This window comes from Gorilla gorilla, chromosome 12 (assembly GCF_029281585.2).
Source record: "Gorilla gorilla gorilla isolate KB3781 chromosome 12, NHGRI_mGorGor1-v2.1_pri, whole genome shotgun sequence".
In the NCBI taxonomy this organism is placed as follows: Eukaryota; Metazoa; Chordata; class Mammalia; order Primates; family Hominidae; genus Gorilla; species Gorilla gorilla.
The window spans coordinates 109,445,005-109,466,938 of NC_073236.2; the positions used below are offsets into that span (position 1 = coordinate 109,445,005).

At 41.9% G+C, this 21,934-nt stretch overlaps 1 protein-coding gene across 9 annotated transcripts in view; it reads right to left on the reverse strand.

Moving 5' to 3' along the window:
• LCLAT1 (lysocardiolipin acyltransferase 1) overlaps positions 1–14,186 on the reverse strand; it is a 197,241-nt gene extending 183,055 nt beyond the window's left edge. For 3 of the 9 annotated variants that reach the window (XM_055378818.2, XM_055378810.2, XM_055378815.2), the window contains exon 1: positions 14,005–14,158. Coding sequence is in view for 1 of the 9 variants with exons in the window: in XM_055378820.2 (XP_055234795.1) it covers positions 1,655–1,764 (110 nt within the window). In the remaining 8 variants the exon portion in view is untranslated. Of the gene's footprint in view, positions 1–1,654; positions 2,397–13,438 lie in introns of those variants that run through there. The other 6 variants (XM_004029056.5, XM_055378816.2, XM_055378811.2 and 3 more) reach the window with 6 other exon arrangements.
• Positions 14,187–21,934: the final 7,748 nt, after the last annotated feature.

The following is a 21,934-nucleotide window of genomic DNA, read 5'->3' on the forward strand; positions in this document are numbered from 1 at the left end:
AAAAAAACCTAGGTCTTACCATGGTGGGCATTACACGAAATAATGCATGCAGCGCACATACCACAATGCCTGTCAAAGGGTAAGCACACTGCACTCTGAGACCAATTCTCTGACACCAACTAGGTGTCCTACAATTCAACTCAATTCTGACACTACCTGGAGTTCGTATCAGATCCCACAAGTTAAAAAGCAAGGTTTCCAACAAGACTGCCCTCACTTCAGTTATCCCCAGGCTATCCACACTAATGTCCAACTTGGCTACAAATTCAGAGATTCCCAAAACCTCCCTTCAGTTTCAACGATTCTCACAGAAATCACTGAAAGCACTATACAATCACAGTTTCATTATAAAGGCTACATCTCAGGAACAGCCCAATGGAAGAGGTGCACAGAGCAAGGGCAAGGTCTAGGAAAGAGGGCAGAGGGACGCAAAGCTTCCCTGCTCTCTCCTGAAGAAATCCAGGTGTCATCCTCCTAGCAAACTTGTATGTTCACTGCTATTCCAGGGTTTTTATACGGGGCTTCATGACCTAGGCATGAGTGATTAAATCACTAGCCAGATGACTGGGCTTTGCTATCTAGTCACTGCCCCCTCCCCAGAGACCAGGGGATGGGGCTAAAAGTTCCAAGGTCGCTCTGATGTGGACAGCTCCTTTCCTGAACTATCTAAGGGCCCACCCAGAGTCACCTTATTAGGATAAACTCAGGTGTGGTCAAAAGAGACTCTTGTTATGAATAACAAAAGATACATCTATAAGGAAATCCCAAGATTTTGTGAAGCTCATTGTCAGGAACCAAAGACAAAGGCCAGATATAATAGATTCTTCATCATATCACATACACAAGAAATGGAGACTATTATTTCAGAAACCGACTAGTAGACTACTGAAGTAATGCAAGCATAAAGATCAGGAGAAAAAACATCAAAAGCATTACAAAAGCAGCAGCAATAGAAAAAGGCTGAGGGGGAGGGTGTGGAAATTATCTAAGAAGGTTCAAGCCTGGACAATTAAATAAACAGAGACAGACATAACCTGGCAGGAAACTGAATATGGGATTGAGAATGAATTTAGTTTTAATCAAATTGAGACTGAGGTGGCAGCCAGAGATTGCAGATGAACACTGGGCAGATGGAGATCATGAGCCTAGAGATGAGAGAGGACATGGCCAGAATCAGTTGTCAGTTATTCACATAGATGAACCTCCGCTGGACTCCCCAAACCCTCACTGTTTCAAAAGGAGGATACTAGCTAATGGTATCACATAAGCTCCTATGTCAAACAAAAGCAAGTTACTGCATGCAGCAGAAAGTGTAAGGGATAACCTCCAAAAAATTTAATATTTTTGACTCTAAACAAAATGGTACCTAATCTTTAAAATAAAGATCCAAAAAGAATCACACAACCAAATGCCAAACAGAAATGCTGAGTTTGTTCTTTCACAGAAATGTGTTATTTTATTTTCTAAAAAAGGACATTTATCTCCCTCCAATAGGAATGCTTATTTTTCAATGAAAAGGTTATAGAACAAGCATAGAACATGTCAACAATACAACATAAACAGGAACAAACTATGATCAATTCAAAAAGCTTTGTGTTCAGATATATGAAGCAGGACAAAAACCTCAAGCATCTAAATCATTACAAAGACTTACCCAAAGCTTTTAGAGTCCTGCTTTATGAAGTACGTGCAGTAGCTAGAAACTGCCTCGTTAATTGACCATGGGTTCAAAGGCACCACAATTTCCCTTCCCCTAGAATGCATATATCACATCATCCATTTGTTGCCAGCTTCCCAGAAGAGAGTACCCACTCTGTTTTTCAGCCTGTGAACATGACAAATAGGAGAAAAAAAGAGAAAGCAGAGTTTGGGAACAGTGCACTGGGCTCATCAGATGGTTCACGGAGTAAACAGATTACAGGCCCAGGGACCTGAAACATCTGAGTACTGAATGGATTAATGCACAGGGCAACTCAGGAAGCTGGGTCATAGTGCTTAGGAAGGTAATGCCAAAAGACTGAGGTGACAGCCCAATATGCATGCCACCTCTATAAAGTTCCAGAGAGAGAGGGCAGCTGAAATGTTAACACTGGCCAGGTCCTTGGAGCTTCTGCTTCTCCCTGAGCCAGAATGTGAACGGCAAGGGCAAAATCACAGCCTAGATCCCAACCCAAGAAAAAACAGGTAAGGGGCAGCTCCTTTTCCCCACACTTTGTAACACATAGGGTATTCAAGTTTCAAAGATGGCTAGAGGAACCCAAAGACCTTCCTAAAGAAGGAAAGCAAGCATGACCACATGCTGCTCATTTCCTGGATCCTGATTCTACTGCCAAATTACAAAAACCATTTCATTTTGCATAAAACTTTAAAATACGTTTGCAGTAGAGAAACTCTTGCTTTTGTTTATAGTAATTTCCTTACATCAGAATGAATGTTACTCAGTTATAAGTATATACATACCTACATTTATAGGTATATAGGTAAGCTTCTTACATTCACACAGTAGTAGACTTTGCACTGAGGCTTACTTTCATTATCCTAATGTCATAGTAGCTGGGAATGCCCCTGTCTTGAAGGACCCACCAACCCAATCCAATTACACTATTCACAGTAGACAAGGTTTTCCCTTGGACCAGTACTGATTTTGGGAGATTTAAATTCTCAGTTTCTGAGTATCCTTTCTTCAGACTCAACCAGTTCACCAGGTATATTCCACTTCCACCCACCATCACTCTCCACTCCCAATAAAACACTTAAGTAAAACAATAAATACTGAGGGTCAGAGGGAAAAGTCAATTTAAATAACATCCTTGAGACATCATTCCAGTTCCTCCCTCTTCCTCAATCACCCTACCTCCCTACTCATCCAAAAATTGCTCTTGAAACTCCCAACAGCTATTCCTAGATTAGGCAAAATCCAACCCTTCCCAGTTCCTACTCCCTGAGGAGCATGCCCAAATCTGCCAAGGTCCTTGGCAGCACTAAAGCCTTCTGTCTATCAAGATCCACCCTCCAAATTGTTTTAAAGCAAAAAGATCATAGCACACTTCCAGCCCTAATGCTTCTTCCTAGTACAAAGCCAGACAAAGCAGGGTCTTCTCAACCACTGTTTACTGAATTGAATTACCAGGATGCTATTCTAACTAACTGCTCACCATATCAAACTTCTACATTTCCCTTTCTCAGAGCAGCAAGGTCACGGCATATTAGAAATGTCTACCTCTCCAAAAGCAACTATTGTCAGCTACTACACTCTATTCTTTCCAATTATTGCCAGTGAAACTTACAACCTAACAACCAAGTGAAAAGTTGCCTCTTTTTTTTTTTAACAATATGAAATGAAGTCTCAGGAAGGCAAAATTAGTTGCCCACAGTCTTCTAATAAAGAGTTTTTTAAAAAGAATTCTTATGATATACGAGGTACTATGAGAAGTGTGTAACTTACAACATCTCTTTTAATCCTCACACTAACCATGCAAAGAAAATAATACTATAAATTCCTTTTTATAGGAAGTAACACATGCTTAGGTTAAAAAACAAAATTCCGTGACCCAAATCGCAACAGTAAATGGGATTCAAACTCAGGCTAAATTTGGAGTTCAAGCTATTAAAGGATAACTAAAAGAAACAAACAAAAAGGTGGCATTGTGTCTCTCATGCAAATATAAAATCAACACCTCTATAACTCTAATTAGGGAACAAATAAGATGTTCCAATTGGTTCAAATGAGAATCCAAAGAGCAGACACATACTTAGGCAATGGGGAATACTGAAATGAATTTGCTTAACAGATAAAAAACTGGCTTCTTCCACAAAAGAGAAAAAGAAATCCATTGTACTTCCAACAAACATCCTTTGCATGTAAAAGGGCAAGAATAATTTGTATTATTGTTATTCACAACTTACAAGGTTGTAAAATACATCAAAAACAATGAAAGCTACAGACTCCAGAGTAGTAACCAAGAAAATTGCTCTAGCCAGCACCTGGGTTCCACTGAAGATATTCAGTAATCCTTTTGTTAGGTTTCAGACTTTCACAAATTTTCCTTACATAGATCTGAACTGCTACACTTTTTTTTCTTTTAGATAAGGATCCACAGCTCCAAGATCTCTGACAACCACTAGAGAAAACTGGAGTTAATCCCCTCCATAAAACTAATCTTTCACAAAGATAAATTTTTCTCTACCAGGTACTAAGCCAGAAATTATATTATTAATTTATATCTCAATGCAGAAATAACGTAATTCACTATACTGTCAAACCTCTTAAGAAATCTAAAACTAAAGAGAGTTTGGTTTTACTAAGCAATGACCCACAGAATTCTCTCTGGAGAAATAAATACATAGTTAAGCTGTCACTTCCAAGTAACTAACCCAAAACTAGCTCCTTCAGTGTCTTACTGGCTAATTCATGCATCTCAATTTCCACCGCGTATTTTCTTCCATAAAGAAGTAATCCCTGTCCAACTTTCGCTTCCAGCAAGATCAAGTAGATGTAGTTTTTCCTACTGCTCTAGCTAAGTACAACCAAAAATCCTGGCCATTATAGGTAAACAATTATGGGAAGACTCTGGACTCTGAAGATACAGATAAGGCAAACCAGGTAGCGACCTTGGGACCCATGGAAAATATGGTGGTGAGTTCCCTGGGTTTTCTTTTTGCCTCATCGTATACCACAGACAACCAGCTTAAAAACAAAAACAAAAAAACAAAAAACAAATCCCTGCTTTCCTAAGCCAAAGAAATGAGCAACAAACAACATGCCCTCCAGCCAATATCACAGAAAAAAACCGTGGCCCACCCCCACCCACAACAGCAAAAGCCATGTAGGGAGCCTAAGTTTCCACCCTTACAAGGCTGCAATGTTGTTCAGGCTCCCAGGTGTCTCTACCCCTTATCCTTTCAGGGGTGATATTGGAGAAGTCTAGACTTCCTTCCCTGCCAGGTGGTAATAAGACCCCCTTCCCCTGCCAGGGAGTATCTGTGGAGACCACCTGGAGAGCCTGGATTCCTCCTCCCCCCTGGCAGTAATGAGACACCCCTTCTCATCCCCACTGGCGTGGTATCAGAGGAGGCCTAGCAGAGAGTCAGAACTTTCACCTCTGCCCAGGGGTAAGAAGGCCATCCCCTCCCAGTGGTATCAGTAGAGTCCTAAAGAGGGGCTGACACTCCCACACTTGCCCAGTAGTAATGAGGACACCCACTTCGTGTGTCAATGGATCAGTTCCTCAAAAGCACAAACTACCACAACTCGCCCAAAATTAAATGGATTATGTGAATAGCCCTAATAACTGTTAAAGAAATTGAATAAAGCCTTCGAAAAAGAAATCTGGCCCAGAACATTTCATTAAAGAATTCTACCAATGTTTAAAGAATTAAGATCAATTCCACACAATCTCTTCCAGAAAACAGAAGCGTAGGGAGCACTTCGAATTTTTTTTTTTTTTTTTTTTTGATACAGGGTCTCACTCCGTCACCCAGGCTGGAGTTCAGTGGCATGATCACAGCTCACTGCAGCCTCAACCTCCCAGGCTCAAGTGATCCTCCTGCCGCAGCCTCCCAAGTAGCTAGGACTATAGGCACATGCCACCACATCTGGCTAACTTTTTAATTTTTTTTTATAGAGTCAGGGCCTCCCTGTGTTGCCCAGGCTGGTCTTCAACTTCTGGGCTGAAGCAATCCTCCCAGAGGATGGTTTCAGGCTCCCAGAGTCCTGGGATTACAGGCGTGAGCCACCACACCCAGCCTAAGACAGAGATCTAACTGCAGACAGAAGTGGAGAAGGCCATAACGTGACCATAGAGGGAGAGATTAATGATGTAGCCATAAACCAAGGAATGCCATCAGCCACCAGAAGCTAGAAGAGGCAAGGAGCAGATTCTCCCCTAGATCTTCCAGAGGTGGTGTGGCTCTCTGACACCGTGGTGATCTTGGCTGACTGATACTGATTTCAGAATTCTGGCCTCCAGAACGCTGAGAAATAAATGCCTGTCATTTTAAGCCACGATGTCTGCAGTAGTTTGTTATGGCAGCCACAGGAAACTAGTATAAATATCTCCCCATCTCCAAATAAATATGTACGCAAAAGGCATACATATTTGACTAGTCTGAAGTACAAATACAAAAGAGAAAATCAGATACAATTTCAGAGTTCCTTATTCAAAATGAGAATATAACACTCCTAAATTTTTTTACAGTTAAAGAAAGTATAGCTAAAAAGAGAAATAAATACAGCTTTAGAAATTATATCCAATTATATCCACTGGATCCAATTATATCCACTGTATACTCAGTTCCCTGAAGATTAGCCTACTCAACAGACAAGAACTGTTTATCAAGTAGCCTAGCAAAAGAAGACTCAATCTTGAATAACTCCGACTTCTAGTATATTCTTCTCTGAAGGAAAGAGAAGCTAAATTATATAGGTTTCGTTACTACCATAAATAAATTCAACAAAATAAGGTCACTCTGGCACTCCTTGGAGTCCTCTAGATTATTTCCATCCTGCTTCTCCACTGCCTTCCCATTCTTAGTGAACAAAGCAAACATAATTCTTCCTTTAATTTAATCATTTGGTCTTAATGAATCACCACGTTAAAAATGTAAACAACCTAGGGGCACGTGCAGTGGCTCACGCCTGTAATCACAGCACTTTGGGAGGCCGAAGAGGGAGAATCACTTGAGCTCAGGAGTTCGGGACCAGCCCAGGCAACACAACAATATCTCTACAAAAAAAAAAAAAAAAAAAAAATTAGCCAGATGCAGTGGCACATGCCTATAGTACCAGCTACTCTGGGAAGCTTGAGATGGGAGGATCACTTGAGTCCATGCATTCAAGGTTACAGTGAGCTGTGATCAGGCTACTGCAATCCAGTCTGGGCAACAGAGTGAGACCCTGTCTCTATTAAAAAATAAAAATAAAAAATAAAAAATAAAAAAAACCTAAGTTTAAATCTGCAGTTACTCTCATTAAGAAGTATGTTAACCCAGTAATTCACAAACTGTCCAGGTTGAGCACTACATCATAAAATTTCATTATGTGTATGATTATAACACAAACAATAAACCTGGTAATACATTTTACTGAATTTTGAAATGATATAATGGAACATGCAAGACTATCAAAACATTCATTATAACACATGAAAGGGGAAAAGGCAAAAAGGATGTCTCATTTAAATCTCCCACATTATAGACAGACTCACCCTAAGTAGCTACAGTAAGTTACATTCAGCATGGATATTCAGAAACTTTGGACATAACTTGTAATACAAGGCATACTCATTGAAATAATCCCTTACACTTAACGCCACACAAGTACAGTATATTTTAAATTTACAGTACATTAAAACAGGCATTATAGCATAGCAATTAAGAGCACAGACTCTGAAACTAGACTGCGTAGATTCAAATCCATGCCCCGTACCTTCTTTGGGCTTCTGTTTCCTCATAAGTAAAATGAGGATAATAAAAGTATTTGTATTTACTTCACAGTGGAAGCTGGGAGGGTTAAAGGAGTTAAAAACTTAAAGCACTTAGAACAGAACTCAGTATACACCTGGCACTCACACGTTATTAAAAGAGAGGGTCACCATTACTACCTACGGTCTTCATAATAGTTTCATAGCTGTCATGTTTACTTTTAATCAAAGAAAACCTACAGATGATGAAATCTCAATGACCTCTGTACTGAAGGCATTGATTTGTGTTTATCTCCCCCTCTACACAGTAAGCTCAAAGACAGAAACCGCGTCTTATTTAACTCTGTCCCCATCACCAAGTTCATGGTGTGCATCCAAAAATGATCAAGTTTAGTCAAGAAACATTTTGGTGTTCAAGCCACCCCAACTTTCAATCAGTTTCCTCCCTAACTCTACACAGGTAAATTTTTATTTAAAGGCTACACAAACAGAAAAAAATAATTCTAAGACAGTACTTATATTATGAAAGCAGAAATGGTAAAAGCCACAGCCAAGGCTGCCTTTCCCAAGATACCTAAACATTCCAGTGGGGGAAGAGTCCCTGTCAAGAGTTAAAAACAATCCCCTCAGTCCACACTCCCAGTCACATGGAGCTGGAAGAGCTGGAAGAACCGCCGCCACCACTCATTCCTCTTTCTTCATCATTTATTTTTATCTTCATCCAGCATTTCCTTTCTTTGTGACACCACCAGTAGATACCAGCTCAACAACATGCTATCCCCCGCTCCATGAGTTCTCCCAAGGGAATGAACTATATACACTTATATAAAACAGATGTGGTCTCTTATTTGAGATGAAAAACTAAGGGTACCATAACTCTTCCCTTTATCTTTGTCCCTAGAACAGTAATCCATTTTCTCTGAGCAAGCGAACAACTGAAGTCTTCAGAACTCAACTGCGAAAGGCTGCAGACAAGGCAGCTAATCCTCTGTTGTCAGCTTTCACTGATGGCAACCCCTCATATGTCTCTTCCATTTGCCTCCCGAGTTTTTACAGCAGGATCCCTATGGCCCTACTGCCACAAGCAGAGGACAAGGTAAAGGTGTGAATAAAACTTATAAGACTTTTTTGGGGCATTACCTCACAGCCACAGGAAACACACCGAAAGCTTTTCTTAGCTCGTTGCATTAAAAATCCTGCAGCCAAAGGAATTACAGCAGTCCTCATTAGCCAATAGCAATTAGTGCCTCACAGGGAGAAGAACACACAGCCATTTCTCTTTAACAAAGACCATAATTCATAATGATGAAAAAGAGACCTGCTTAGAATTTTCCCAAAAAATAAAACAAAAAAATCTATTATGTTCATAAAACATCATGTATTGTATTGATCAAAACTTAGATTACACTTTGCAACTGTGCATTAATTCTTAGGACAAAAACTAATGAATATGTGGAGTGCTTGGGGCATAATTTTGTGACCAAATTGTAAAACAGCATGATGTGACAGCCTTAATTTCACATTTGCCTTTTGCAAAACAATTATATAAAAGTCATTTTAGCAAAAAAAAAAAAAAAATTATACTTTTCATCATTTGTCTCCTGGAGCCTCTCACACTCCTTTTAAATTCTTTTAAAGTACCTCTTTCATAATTATCCCTGCTGTTTTTTCTCATTTAAAGTTAAGTGATCTTGCATTGCCATATTCTCACTAGAGCCTCTTTTTTATTATTAAAGTATATATATACACAATAAAGTGCACAATCTTCATATTTTTACATATTCTGAATTTTTACATATACATACACCCATGTAACCACCACACATGTCAACATATAAAATGTTGCCAGAAGGTTCCCTCATGCCCTCTCCCAGTCATTATCACCACCACCACCAACCCAGAGTAATCACTATTCTGACTTCTGTCACCAGGGAAGTATTGTACTTCTTTGTGAACTTCATTTAAATGGAATCATGCAGTGTACAACCTTATGTCTGACTTATGTCTGTAAGATACATCCATGTTGATACATATATCCATAATCCATTGTCTTTTACTGGTTTTGCAGTGTTTCGTCTTATAAATATATCACAATTTACTCATCCATTCTACTGCTGATGTACAACTGGTTCTGCAGTGTTTCATCTTATAAATATATCACAATTTACTCATCCATTCTACTGCTGATGTACAACTGGTTCTGCAGTGTTTCATCTTATAAATATATCACAATTTACTCATCCATTCTACTGCTGATGTACAACTGGTTCTGCAGTGTTTCATCTTATAAATATATCACAATTTACTCATCCATTCTACTGCTGATGTACAACTGGTTCTGCAGTGTTTCATCTTATAAATATATCACGATTTACTCATCCATTCTACTGCTGATGTACAATTGGTTCTGCAGTGTTTCATCTTATAAACATATCACAATTTACTCATCCATTCTACTGCTGATGTACAATTGAGTTATATCCAATTTTTGATTATGAATAAAGGCACTATAAACATTCTTTAACATGTTTTTTAGTTTAACATGCATTAGTTTCTCTTGAGTATACCTAGGAATGCAAGCATTTGATCATCGGTAGGAGTAGACAAAGCCACAGTCTTCCAAAGTGACTGTACCATTTGACATCCCCACCAACAATATGTAAGAGATCCAGTTGGTCTACACCCTTGCCAACACTGGCCCCCACCAACAATATGTAAGAGATCCAGTTGGTCTACACCCTTGCTAACACCGGCACTGTCCATCTTTTTAATTTTAGTTATTCTGGAAGGCATACAGCAGTATCTCATTATTGTTTTAATTTATATTTCCCACTGACAAATAATGTTAAGTACCTTTTTATGTGCATACTGGCCATTCTGAGACCCTCTAATAGACAGTGCCTGTTCAAGACATCTATGCATTTTTAAAATGATTTTTCTCATTAATTTTTTTATGCTACACACACACAAATACACACACACACACGGTATGAGTCCTTGGTCAGATATATAAATTGCAAATTTCTTCTTCCGGTCCATATTTTGCTCTTCATTTTCTTAGTGGTGTCTTCAGATGAAGAGAAGTTTCCAATTTTAAAGAAGTCTGAAGACAAATTTATCAATCATTTTCATGATCATTGCTTTCTGAGTCCTTTTTAAGAATCTCTGCCTATTCCAGGCACTAGTCCTTTATTTGCGCTTATGGTTTCAGCAGTTCTCCCCCTTGCTTTGACTTCATGAAATCCTGCATCTTTTGCAAGATTTGCACACCCTACCTTGCAGTCGATTTGCACTGCATTCATGTTATGTTGTTAGGTGCTGGACAACTTTAGTGTTACACACGTTTAAGTGGAGATCAGCTTTAAAACTAGAGAAACCATCAGTGATTACTTCCATATTACAATGATTTCTGTACAAATATATTCAAAACCTAAAGTAAAAAGAAAAAAATTCTAACACCCATTATCCTAGTATTTTTGTAGCATAAAGTGGAAGCTATGCATCTAATAGAGAGCCTTCTACAGTTCCCACTGCTCGCAGGATAAAGTCACTCTCTTAGCTAAGAGTTCACAACCTAGCTCTAACTTTTCCTGGCTTCTCTCCCAGCAACACCTACAATACTGTGGTCTGACCCCTGGACACCATGAGCTCTCACTTGTCCTAGCTTTGCTCTGTTTCTCCCTATGCCTTTATCCTCCAGTTAGCTCCCTTCCTCTTCTGGCCAGGCCCATCCCAGAAGAAGTAACTGTTCCCTTTTATGTGCTCTCACAGCTCTCTGTACCCACAATTATATTTGAGTCCTTATCACGCTTTATTAGTTAATCATTTATTTATTTGTCTCAACTGTCTACAAACTTCTGGACCTGGGACTTCTCCCTGAACTCCTCAAGGGTAGGGTCAGGAGTTAATGTTTACATCCTAAAGACTTGGCAGGGCTATTCCATAAAGGTTCAATGAAACAATAAATGTCCTAGCCACTTTTACTCATCCTATTTTTTTAATAAATAAAGACTGGAAAAATTAGCACAAGTATATCAAAACAACAAGCTTAACTAAAATCAGTTTTCTTTTAAAAGTCCCCCAGCAAATTATTCTTTTAAAAAATGTAATAAAAACAAAAATCCCAATTATTGATTTGTGCTTCCTGATAGAAATTAGTCATAACTAGCCAGGCACAGTGGCTCACACCTGTAATCCCAACACTTTGGGAGGCTGAGGCAGGCGGATCACCTGAGGTCGGGAGCTCAAGACCAGCCTGACCAACACAGAGAAACCCCGTCTCTACTAACAACACAAAATTAGCCAGGCGTAGTGGCACATGTCTGTAATCCTAGCTACTCAGGAGGCTGAGGCAGGAGAATCACTTGAACCCGCGAGGCAGAGGCTGTGGTGAGCCGAGATCGTGCCATTGCACTCCAGCCCTGGCAACAAGAGCGAAACTCCTTCTCAAAAAAAAAAAAAAAAGAAATTAGTCATAACTCTGTTTCAAAATAACTTTTTAACTAATGGGCAACAAAAGTAAGAAGAATATACCACTTAACCAAAGTAAATGTAATTGTTACCACACAAATCACTATTGGACGCCAATGGAATAAACCATGATTATTATTTACACAAGATCACAAACAAAACTACTGGCTTGAAATATGTGTTCATTATAGGACATTGCTAGAGCCTTTGAAAAAGAAAAATATATATATTAAAAATGAAAAATTTGTACATGAATTAATGTTTCCCCTTAATACATAACACATCTGTATGTCATAGGAAGATAGTAGGCATGGTGGTAGTAAGACAGTAAGAACACAGGCTGGAAACACAATGCTAATTGTGTGATATGGACAAATTACTTAAACTTCAATGTGCTTCAGTTTCCTCATCTGCAAAATGAAGATAATAAATGTATCCGCCTCACAGTGATGCTAAATGACTGAGTTGGCACATGTAAGTCCCCGGATTCAGTGCCTGGCAGAGTACATGAATGCAGAGGAATAAATTTCAAGTATTTTCACTGTTTTTTTAACTTTTTAAAGCCCTTTCACACATACTGTCTTTTCTTTTTCCTCCCAACAGTGCAATGAGATTGTTTGAATAAGAAATACTCACTTTAGAGATAAGACACCAATAGTGAAGTTGTATGATTACCCTAAGATATTTTTAAGTGGCAGAGTTTGGACTAGAATCCACCCATAACCTCAACCCCAGGACAAACTGACCAAATCTCCACGGATCCAGTTTGGAAGAATCTTTTGGGTTTTCCCCATTGCTTTCTCCTGGTTGTCAGCAACAGCCAGCCTAAAGACCTGGTGGGGGCAGATGCAGACGACCATGTGTTCAAATTAAAAAGTAGGAGAAGCCTAGCTTTCACAGAAACTGACACATAGTTGGCACTCCAGAGATTGCAGCTATTGATGACTGAAGCACAAGCGCTATTACGTTTTTCTCAGTTACAGAACAAGGTACTACTCCATAAAATCAAGCCTACTACCAAAAACAAAAGTCACTTAACATTATGCTTATCTGTCACATCAAGCATATCAAAGTACAATGTGCAACAGAAACCTAAACGAAAAAGTGATGATGTATTTTTACTTACTCTCAAAAAATATGTTTTACAAAAAGGGCTTTCATCAAGTCAGTTTTTTGAAAACGAACCCACGTAGTTATATTTCATGACATGACGTTTCTTTGAACAAATGAGTTAATGATATGAATAAATATTTCATCTTGGTAATGCCTTCAACACATATCTTCAATACTTTTCTTGGACTTAAAGTGACTCTCAATCCCTAATCTCATCTACTGCCATGTACACAAGAAACACAGTTAATGAACTTTAAAGGCAGATGCAGTATTTCCAGGGAAGCCACCTGAACCAGGGAAGTACAAGAAAACAAAACATCTCCACAACCACATCTAAGTGCCTTATCTTTCAACTTCTTTTCTTCAAATGAGCAATTAGAAGCTACGATACACCTTAAAGATCAGGTTTGGCATCCGCCCTGGCTAGGGCCTACCTTTCTTTTCGCGGCACTGCCACTCTGGCACCTACAGGCAGGCCTTTGGCGCCTGCAGGACTCGCAGGGAAGACAGCCCCAGCCCCTGCTCTCCACGGCTCTCGTCGAAGCCCCGCACGTGGTGACCACTTGAGACGTTTTAGTGCATGGGATTTAACAGGGTCAGACCTCAGGTTGCGTTCCGGGACGGTGCAGCTCCCAGACCCGCTGAGGTCGCAGGAGGAAGGTTTTGACGCTCCTAGCGTAAACACCGACGGGACCCTCTTCGCCCCGCGGCTACCTCGCCCTCGCCGCTCGCGCGGCCCCTCAGCACCCGACGCCTCAGCCAGCCTCCAGGAGTCGCTTCCCCGCGCCTCCTTCCACCTGAGCCAGCGACGCTACCGCCACCTGCACCGGGACCCCAAATGCCAGGCCAGTGGCCGTTACCCGAGGTCGCGGCCCGGGGAAGGTCCATGGCTCAGGAGGAAAAGCCCGGGCTGCAGCTCCCCTTCCTGCACCTCTGAGATCCCTCGGCCGCCGCCATTTTCCTCGCGCCGTAACCCCACCTGATAGTTCCAGCCTCCCACCTGTGACAAGCAGGGCACGCCGCGCGACGCCGAGTGGGGTGCGTGGGCAAGCTGGGGCTCCGTAGGGGTCACAACCTCCGTGCGGAACCCGCCGTTAATTCATCCCGTAACGCGGAGGCGTCCGGCCGTCGCCCTAGTAATGCGTCCCGGAAGGCTACGTCCTGATTGGCTGCAGGCGCCGTGACGCAACGGCGTCCCCGGCTGCGTGGGAAGTCCGGGTCCCCGGCGCCCCGCGCTTTCTCCACAGCCCGGGATACCCCGGGTACCTTTCTTTGAGAGCTCCTTTAAAGAGGCCGCGCTTATTTCCTCGTCTGGCCTCCTGGAGAGGAGGGACCCACGGAACGGTGGGGTATAGGGGTGAGAAAACAACGAAATAGGAAATTAGCGGAGGTCATTTGTCCGAGGGAACCTAATGGTTCATTCAACCCCTGGAGCTGCAAAATGGAAAACAGAAATCTGGGAGTTTAATTTACAAGCCTAAATTTGGTGCGCGAAGTCACAGGACAAATCAGTAGTAGAAGCAGTTATAGAACCCAGGTTCCCTGATCAGGAGCACAAAGTTTTTCTAGCACACTCAGTGTTTCCCCAGTCCTAGAAAATGTTTCCTCCCAGTTCCCATAGCAATTTCATCACACTGCTCTTAAAAGGTCTCGATCACCTACCATGGTGTGTCTGTCCCCTAACCTACTAGATTGCATGCCCCTGAATGGTGGGGACTGTGGTTAAACCCCTTGTCATTTCCCTTAAGCAATTCCCTCCTCAACGTGGCCTTCAACAAATACAATAAGAATCTTAAAAATAATAAACATAGCTACACATCACACACAGCCACTCATCAGTAGTTCATGTATGTCTATACGTTTTATCCGTTTATTCAACAAAGCACAGAGTGAATATTTTTAAAATTACAAGGTTCCTGACCTCACAAAATTTATGGTGTAATAATAATGACCATCTACATGTTGGCTGCATAGCTTCAATATAGCTAAATTATATCCCCAAATTGCCTGTAAATCAAAGATTCTTGTGCTCTTTTCCTAAATTAGCTTCGTAATTTCTCTAAGTTTGTTCCAAAACATTTTAGTATTTAAGATGTGCTAAAATTGCATCAGAAAGTGAAGAATGACTACAGAGAGAAACACCAGAACAAAAGTCAATTCTGCCAATTATGCCTATGACTTTAGGCCTCCTTTTTACCTTTAAAATAAGATTACTGGAATAAAAGATCTCCCAATTCTTTTTTGTTGTTGTTAAGAGTTGGCCTGGCTATGCTCCAGAACCTTCAAGGGCTCTACTGTGGTTCTTTGGGGGGCTTGCCAGAGGTTCCTCATAGCCTTTGCAGCTCCATTGCAGAGAGCTCTAGCATTGTGAGGTGTGTCCGGTGATAGGGCCCAAGAGGCAAGGTTGCCGTAACCGCCCTAACCACAGAGGACAGTGCTGGGCCCTTTCTTTTTTCTTTTCTTTCTTTTTTTTTTTTTTTTTTTTTTGAGACAGGGTCTCGCTCTGTCACCTAGGCTGGAGTGCAGTGGCGTGATTGTGGCCCACTGCAACCCCTGCCTCCTGGACTCAAGCAATCCTCCCACCTCAGCCTCCAGACTAGCTGGAACTACAGGCATCTGCCACCATGCCCAGCTAATTTTGTGTTTTTTGTAGAGACAGGATTTCAACATGTTGCCAGGCTGGTCTCGAACTCCTGAGCTCAAGCTATCCACCCTCCTTGGCCTCTCAAAGTGCTGGGATTAGAGGCTTGAGCCACCGCGCCTGGCCCTGAGCCTTTTCTTGATCTGAGCTACTCATCAGTAGCCACCTTCCACATCAACTGCTAAAGGGATAGGAACAGAATTCCCAAGGGCAAAATATGCTGATTTCTAAACTCAGAGATCTGCTAAGTGTCATGCTTCTTTCTTTTTGGCAGAGGTGCAAGGTGTAGTAACATGTTTTTCATTCTGGGGAAAATGTCTTGACGTGCCCAAGATCATTGGACCACTTCAGCATCCAAAATGATGTGTAGTTTACATAATGCTATTGTACCAGGATCATTCTTTGTTTTGATACATGTTCTATGCTTACACAAGATGTTGACACAAGGGGAAGCTAGGTAAAGAATATGTGGAAAAATCCCTGTACTCTCTTTACATCTCTCCTAAGTCTAAAACTACCCCCCCCCCCAGTTTTTTAAATAATTATTTTAAAATATCACCAATGTAGCAAGCTCCTGAATTTTTGTGGGGTTTATCCACGTCTGAAATGTATGTATTTCATCAAGACATCCAGAGAAGTAGTCCCTGACCTTTTTGGCACCAGGGACTGCTTTCGTGGAAGACAGTTTTTCCATGAACAGGGTGAAGGGTGAAGGGGGTGATTTCGGGATGATTCAACCACATTACATTTATTGTGCACTTTATTTCTATTATTATTACATTGTAGTATATAACACTTAAAAAGTGGTGTTAATCTGTGCTCTACTGTCCCAAAGGGACAAGTTTCTCAATCTTTCCTGACCCCAGTAACAGAGCATCACAGCTGATGAATTGCTGAACCTCATGAGCTATTGACTTAATAGTCACATTTAATAGGGCACTCTCTGTAATGCTCAGGGACACACTACGACATAAAGGAAATCTCAAGTCCTAGTTCTTATTGTACTTTTGTCATTATTGGGGTACTTTCTATGCCCATGTAATTGCTCACTCCTCTTCAAAATGTGAGAGTAATAAGGGAAAATCTGTGCTCAATAACAGACCTCAGAAAAGAGCCAAGTACATTGCCGCCAATAAAATCGGAGCAAGTCTCTCCCAAGGTAATGAATACAAGCAACATGCAGCCCAGTGCCAGCAGAGGCCACAGATACTTAACTGGAGGCCCAGAGTGGCCCATTTATTATAGCCTACAGTTTATTGCTTGCAAGCAAGAATTGCAAAATTTCTTTTGCAATTCCCTCTTTGCAAAAATTTCTATGAATGAGACTTAGCATTACCTAATATCATCAGTCATCCAATGAGATTCTGAAATTCAAAAGGCATTTGAAATGAAATGTTTTAATTTCTTGAGACATGGAGTAAGCCATGTCTTTGGTAGCTGAGGAGTTTTGGTGCTAGAAGGTACAGCTTGGAAGTAGTGACAAATTTACATTAGCACAAAACAGCTGTGGAGTCTAATTATTAATAGTTCTGATTATTCTCTTTTTGCTCCATATCTCCCCTTCCCCGTTCCCCACCCCTATCTTTTTTGTTGTTGTTGTTGAGACAGAGTTTCGCTGTTGTTGCCCAGGCTGGAGTGCAATGGCACCATCCTGGCTCACCACAACCTCCGCCTCCCGGGTTCAAGCGATTCTCCTGCCTCATCCTCCTGAGCAACTGGGATTACATGCATGTGCCAACCACACCTGGCTAATTTTTTATTTTCAGTAGAGACCGGGTATCTCCATGTTGGTCAGGCTGGTCTTGAACTCCTGACCTCCGGTGATCCACCCCCCTCAGCTTCCCAAACTGGTGGAATTACAGGCGTGAACCACCTCGCCCGGCCCCACCCCCTTTTTATGCTGACTTGTCCTGCTTTCCTCTCCTGACTCCTGGTCTTTTGCCTCTGGCAGGGTTTAGCCAATGGGAGGCCCTGGCTGGACTCTGCAGGGTGGGCTGAGAAACAGCTCAAGGCTGCATTCCCCTGGCTCCCTCCCTGTGGGGCTGCAGGGTGGCAGTGGCTTCAACACTTCACCTGAGGCCACAGCTCCTTGTCTAGAGCCCAGCTCTCACTGGATTCTGGGACCCACTCCCCGCCTTGTCCCTTTAGGCAGGGCCCACAGTGTGTGTGATGGCCTAACTTATTGTATCTAGCCTCAGGGTACTTCATTGCCCTCTGTTAATTTCCCTTAACGCTGATTGTACCTTTGTAGTCAGCCTTCAACTCTCTTTAATCATCCCTTCTGTGCCAAGGGTGTCACTTGTTTCTTGTGAAAACCTAACTGATATATTGATGGACCAAAATTTCACTTAGGCTAAAAAGATACAACTACCAGAAAGTATGTTTAGAACCCTGGTGATGAGTCACTCATCCAACATAGAAAAAAACAATTTTATCCTATTGCTACTACTCAATACAAACCCTCTGTATCAGTAAGGAACACCTTCCTCTGTAAGTTATCACAAACTCAACTAACAGTGCACCTAACAGTGGCTTAAACCACAAGAACATTTATTGTTACTTAACTCAAAGTGTAGAGATAGGTAATCTCAGAATTAACTCTAACTTAAAAATGACATCCAGGACTCAGGTTCTTTCATTTCTTTTTTTTCTTTTTGTTTTTTTGTTGTTGTTGTTGTTGTTTTTTGTTTGTTTTTGAGACCAGGCTAGAGTACAGTGGCATGATTTCATCATAGCCCACTGCAGCCTGGGCCCCAGGAATCCTCCTGGCTAAGCTTTTTTAATTTCTTAGAGACAGGGTATTGCTATGCTGCCCAGACTGGTCTTGAACTCCCAGCCCCAAGCAATCCTCTCGCTTCCTGAGTATTTGGGATTACAGGTGTGAACCACAGCACCCAGCCAACTCAGGTTCTTTCTCTCCTTCTGCCCTGCCTTCCTTAGCATATTGGCCTTACATTTTTATGTTTATTGCCTCATGGCCGCAAGATGGTTGTCAACAACTCCAGACATCACAGTCATATCCAAAGGCAAGAAACAATGGGTCAGGTGAAGTGGCTCACACCTATAATCCCAACACTTTAGGAGGCTGAGACCGGCATATCACCTGAGGCCAGGAGTTCGAGACCAGTCTGGCCAACATGGTGAAACCCTGTCTCTACTAAAAATACCAAACTTAGCTGGTTATAATGGTGCATGCCTGGAATCCCAGCTACTCAGAAGGCTGAGACAGGAGACTTGCTTGAATCTGGGAGGTGGAGGTTGCAGTGATCTCAGATTGTGCCACTGCACTGCAGCCTGGGCAACAGAGCAAGACACCCTCTCAAAAAAATAAAATAAAAAAGAAATGTTAGTTACCTTTTCTCTGTTGTTTCTCTAAATAGTAACGACCTTTAAGGCCCAATTCCAATCTCTTCAACATCTATTTTCGACCCCCACTGAATTATCTCTGATGACCACATAATCACTGTGAGATGGCCATCCCGCAACCTATATTGACTGTATTTTCTTTTTTTTTTTTTAGATGGAGTTTTGCTCTTGTTGCCGAGGCTAGAGTGCAATGGCACGATCTTAGCTCACCACAACCCCCGCCTCCCAGGTTCAAGCAATTCTCCTGCCTCGGCCTCCCAAGTAGCTGGGATTTCAGGCATGCGCCACCAACCCCGCTAATTTTGTATTTTTGGTAGAGATGGGATTTCTCCATGTTGGTCAGGCTGGTCTTGAATTCTCAACCTCAGGTGATCCGCCCACCTCGGCCTCCCAAAGTGCTGGGATTACAGGCGTGAGCCACTGTGCCCGGCTGTATTTTTTTATTTTCTGTGTTCTTGATGCTTTGTCATCTGAGGCCTCCTTGAAGAACTACCTATACCAGGGTTAGCAAATAACTCTCCCAGGAGTGTGCCTTTCATAGGCAAACCAACTAATCCAGACACACAAACCCCCACCTTCTCTAACTGGTTCTTACACTCCAGGCCAATATTCCTCTGCCCATGCACCAGACAACTTGGGATAGCTTCTACACCTCAGAGCCTGCTGAGATCAAACTAGCCTATCCTAAGCCTGCATACCCTGCCTTGCCCATTCCTTCCCATAGAAACCATAATAAAGACTTTCCCATGATTTCCTCCTGCTTTTTGTGTATTTTTAGTTTTTTTTTTTTTATTTTTATTTTTAGATACGAGACCTCGCTATGTTGTCCAACCTTGTCTCGAACTCCTGGACCGAAGTGATCCTTCTTGCCTTGGCCTCCAGAAGCACTGGGATTACAGGCATGAGCCACTGCACTTGGCCTGCTTGTGCATTCTGACCAAGCTTGGTGCTCCCCGCTGTGGGCCCACGTGGAGTGACATGTGCTGTCCTCTTGACTGTAACAGATTATCTTTTCAATGGAAGTTATCTCCCCATCTCTTGGCCACACCATACTTGAATAACAAGAAAACTTTTTAAAAACAAACCCCTTCTTTTTCTTGGTGGTTTTCTAACCATTTGCCATCTCTACCCAGGGACCAGCTCTGTGGAGATCTTGATCCTAGCCTACAATTGGTTGTATAATACGATCCTTCCCCAGAGTGGGCCCCTATATCCCAGTCTTCCAACCAGAGCTTCTACAGCACAAACAAATCTTTCCCTGCTAATATTCACCACCTCTAGAAGTACAACTTAAGTTATGCCAAAGACCACATTCTTTCAGGGTTGAGGAGAAAGAAATAAGTGGCACTGTAGGAAAATAACTCCATATGCTATAAACTAAGTTATTTAATTTTACTATGACCCCAGAAATAATATATTATCCTTATTCTACCAAGGATGTAAAACCAAGGCTCAGTGTATTATTTTCCTATTGCTACTGTAACAAATTACCATAAATTTAGTGGCTCAAAACAACAGAAATTCATCATCTTCCAGGTCTAGAGTTCAAAAGTCCAAAATCAGTTTTATTGAGTAATGTCAAGGTGTTGGCAGCATTCGTCCCTTCTGGAGATTCAAAGGGAGAATCCATTTCCTTTCCTTTTTCAGCTTCTAGTGTCAGTGCTACTTGTTTTGTGGCCTTTTCCACCATCTGTAAAGCACATCACTCCAGTCTGTGTTTCCAACATCACTTCACCTTCTCCTCTTCCATAGTAAAATCTCTCTCTGCCTCTCTCTTAGAAGGACATTTGTGATTACATTTAGGGTCCACCAGATAATCCGGGATGATCTCCCCATCTCAAAATCCTTAATTTAATCACAATTGCACAGTTCCTTTTGCCATATATGGTAACATTCATAGGTTCCAGGAGTTAGGATCTGGATATTTTTGAGAGCTATTCTTCAACCTCCCGCACTGGGATTCAAGGGGCTAAAATCAAGGTGTCTGCAGGGCTGCATTGCTTCTGAAGATTCTAGGGGTGATTCCATTTCCTTGCCTTTCTCAGCTTCTAGAGACTACCTGAGTTCCTTGCCCTGTGGCCCCTTCCTCCACCTTTGAAGTCAGCTGTGTCGCATCTTCATTTCTTGCACTGAAAACTCTGCTTCCGTCATCACCGAGCCTTCACTAATTCTGACTCTCCTGCCTCTCTCTTTCCTTTATAAGGTTGGGCCTAGAATAACCGAGGAAAATCTCACCTGCAAAGTCCCTTTTGCCATGTAAGGTAACATATTTACAGATTTAGAGGATTAGGACATGGACATCTTTGGGGGCCATTATTACTGCATACCACATACGGACCAAAAGCAGTCCTGCGGTTGCCAGGGAACAGGGTGGGAAGGAGGAAAACGGAGGGGCTACAAAGGAGCAGTAGAACACTTTTGGGGAGAAGGTTAGGATTATCTTGACTGGATGATGGTTTCATGGGTGTACACATAGGTCAAAACTTAAATTGTACCTTGATATGGTTTGGCGGTGTCCCCACCCAAATCTCATCTTGAATTGTATTAATAGTTCCCATTATCCCCGTGTGTCATGGGAGGGACCCTCTGGGAGGTAATTTAATCATGGGGGCAGTTACTCTCATACTATCTTGTGATAGTGAGTGAGTTCTCCTAAGATCTGATGGTTTTATAAGGGACTTCCCTCCCCACCCACTTCGCTGTCATGCTTCTCCTTCCTGGCACCATGTGAAGAAGGATGTGTTTGCTTCCCCTTCCACCGTGATTGTAAATTTCCTGAGGTCTCCCCAGCCATGGAGAACTGTGAGCCAATTAAACCTCTTTCCTTTATAAATTACCCAGTCTCAGCCAGGCATGGTGGCTCACGCCTGTAATCCCAGCTCTTTGGGAGGCTGAGGCGGGCAGATAACGAGGTCAGGAGATC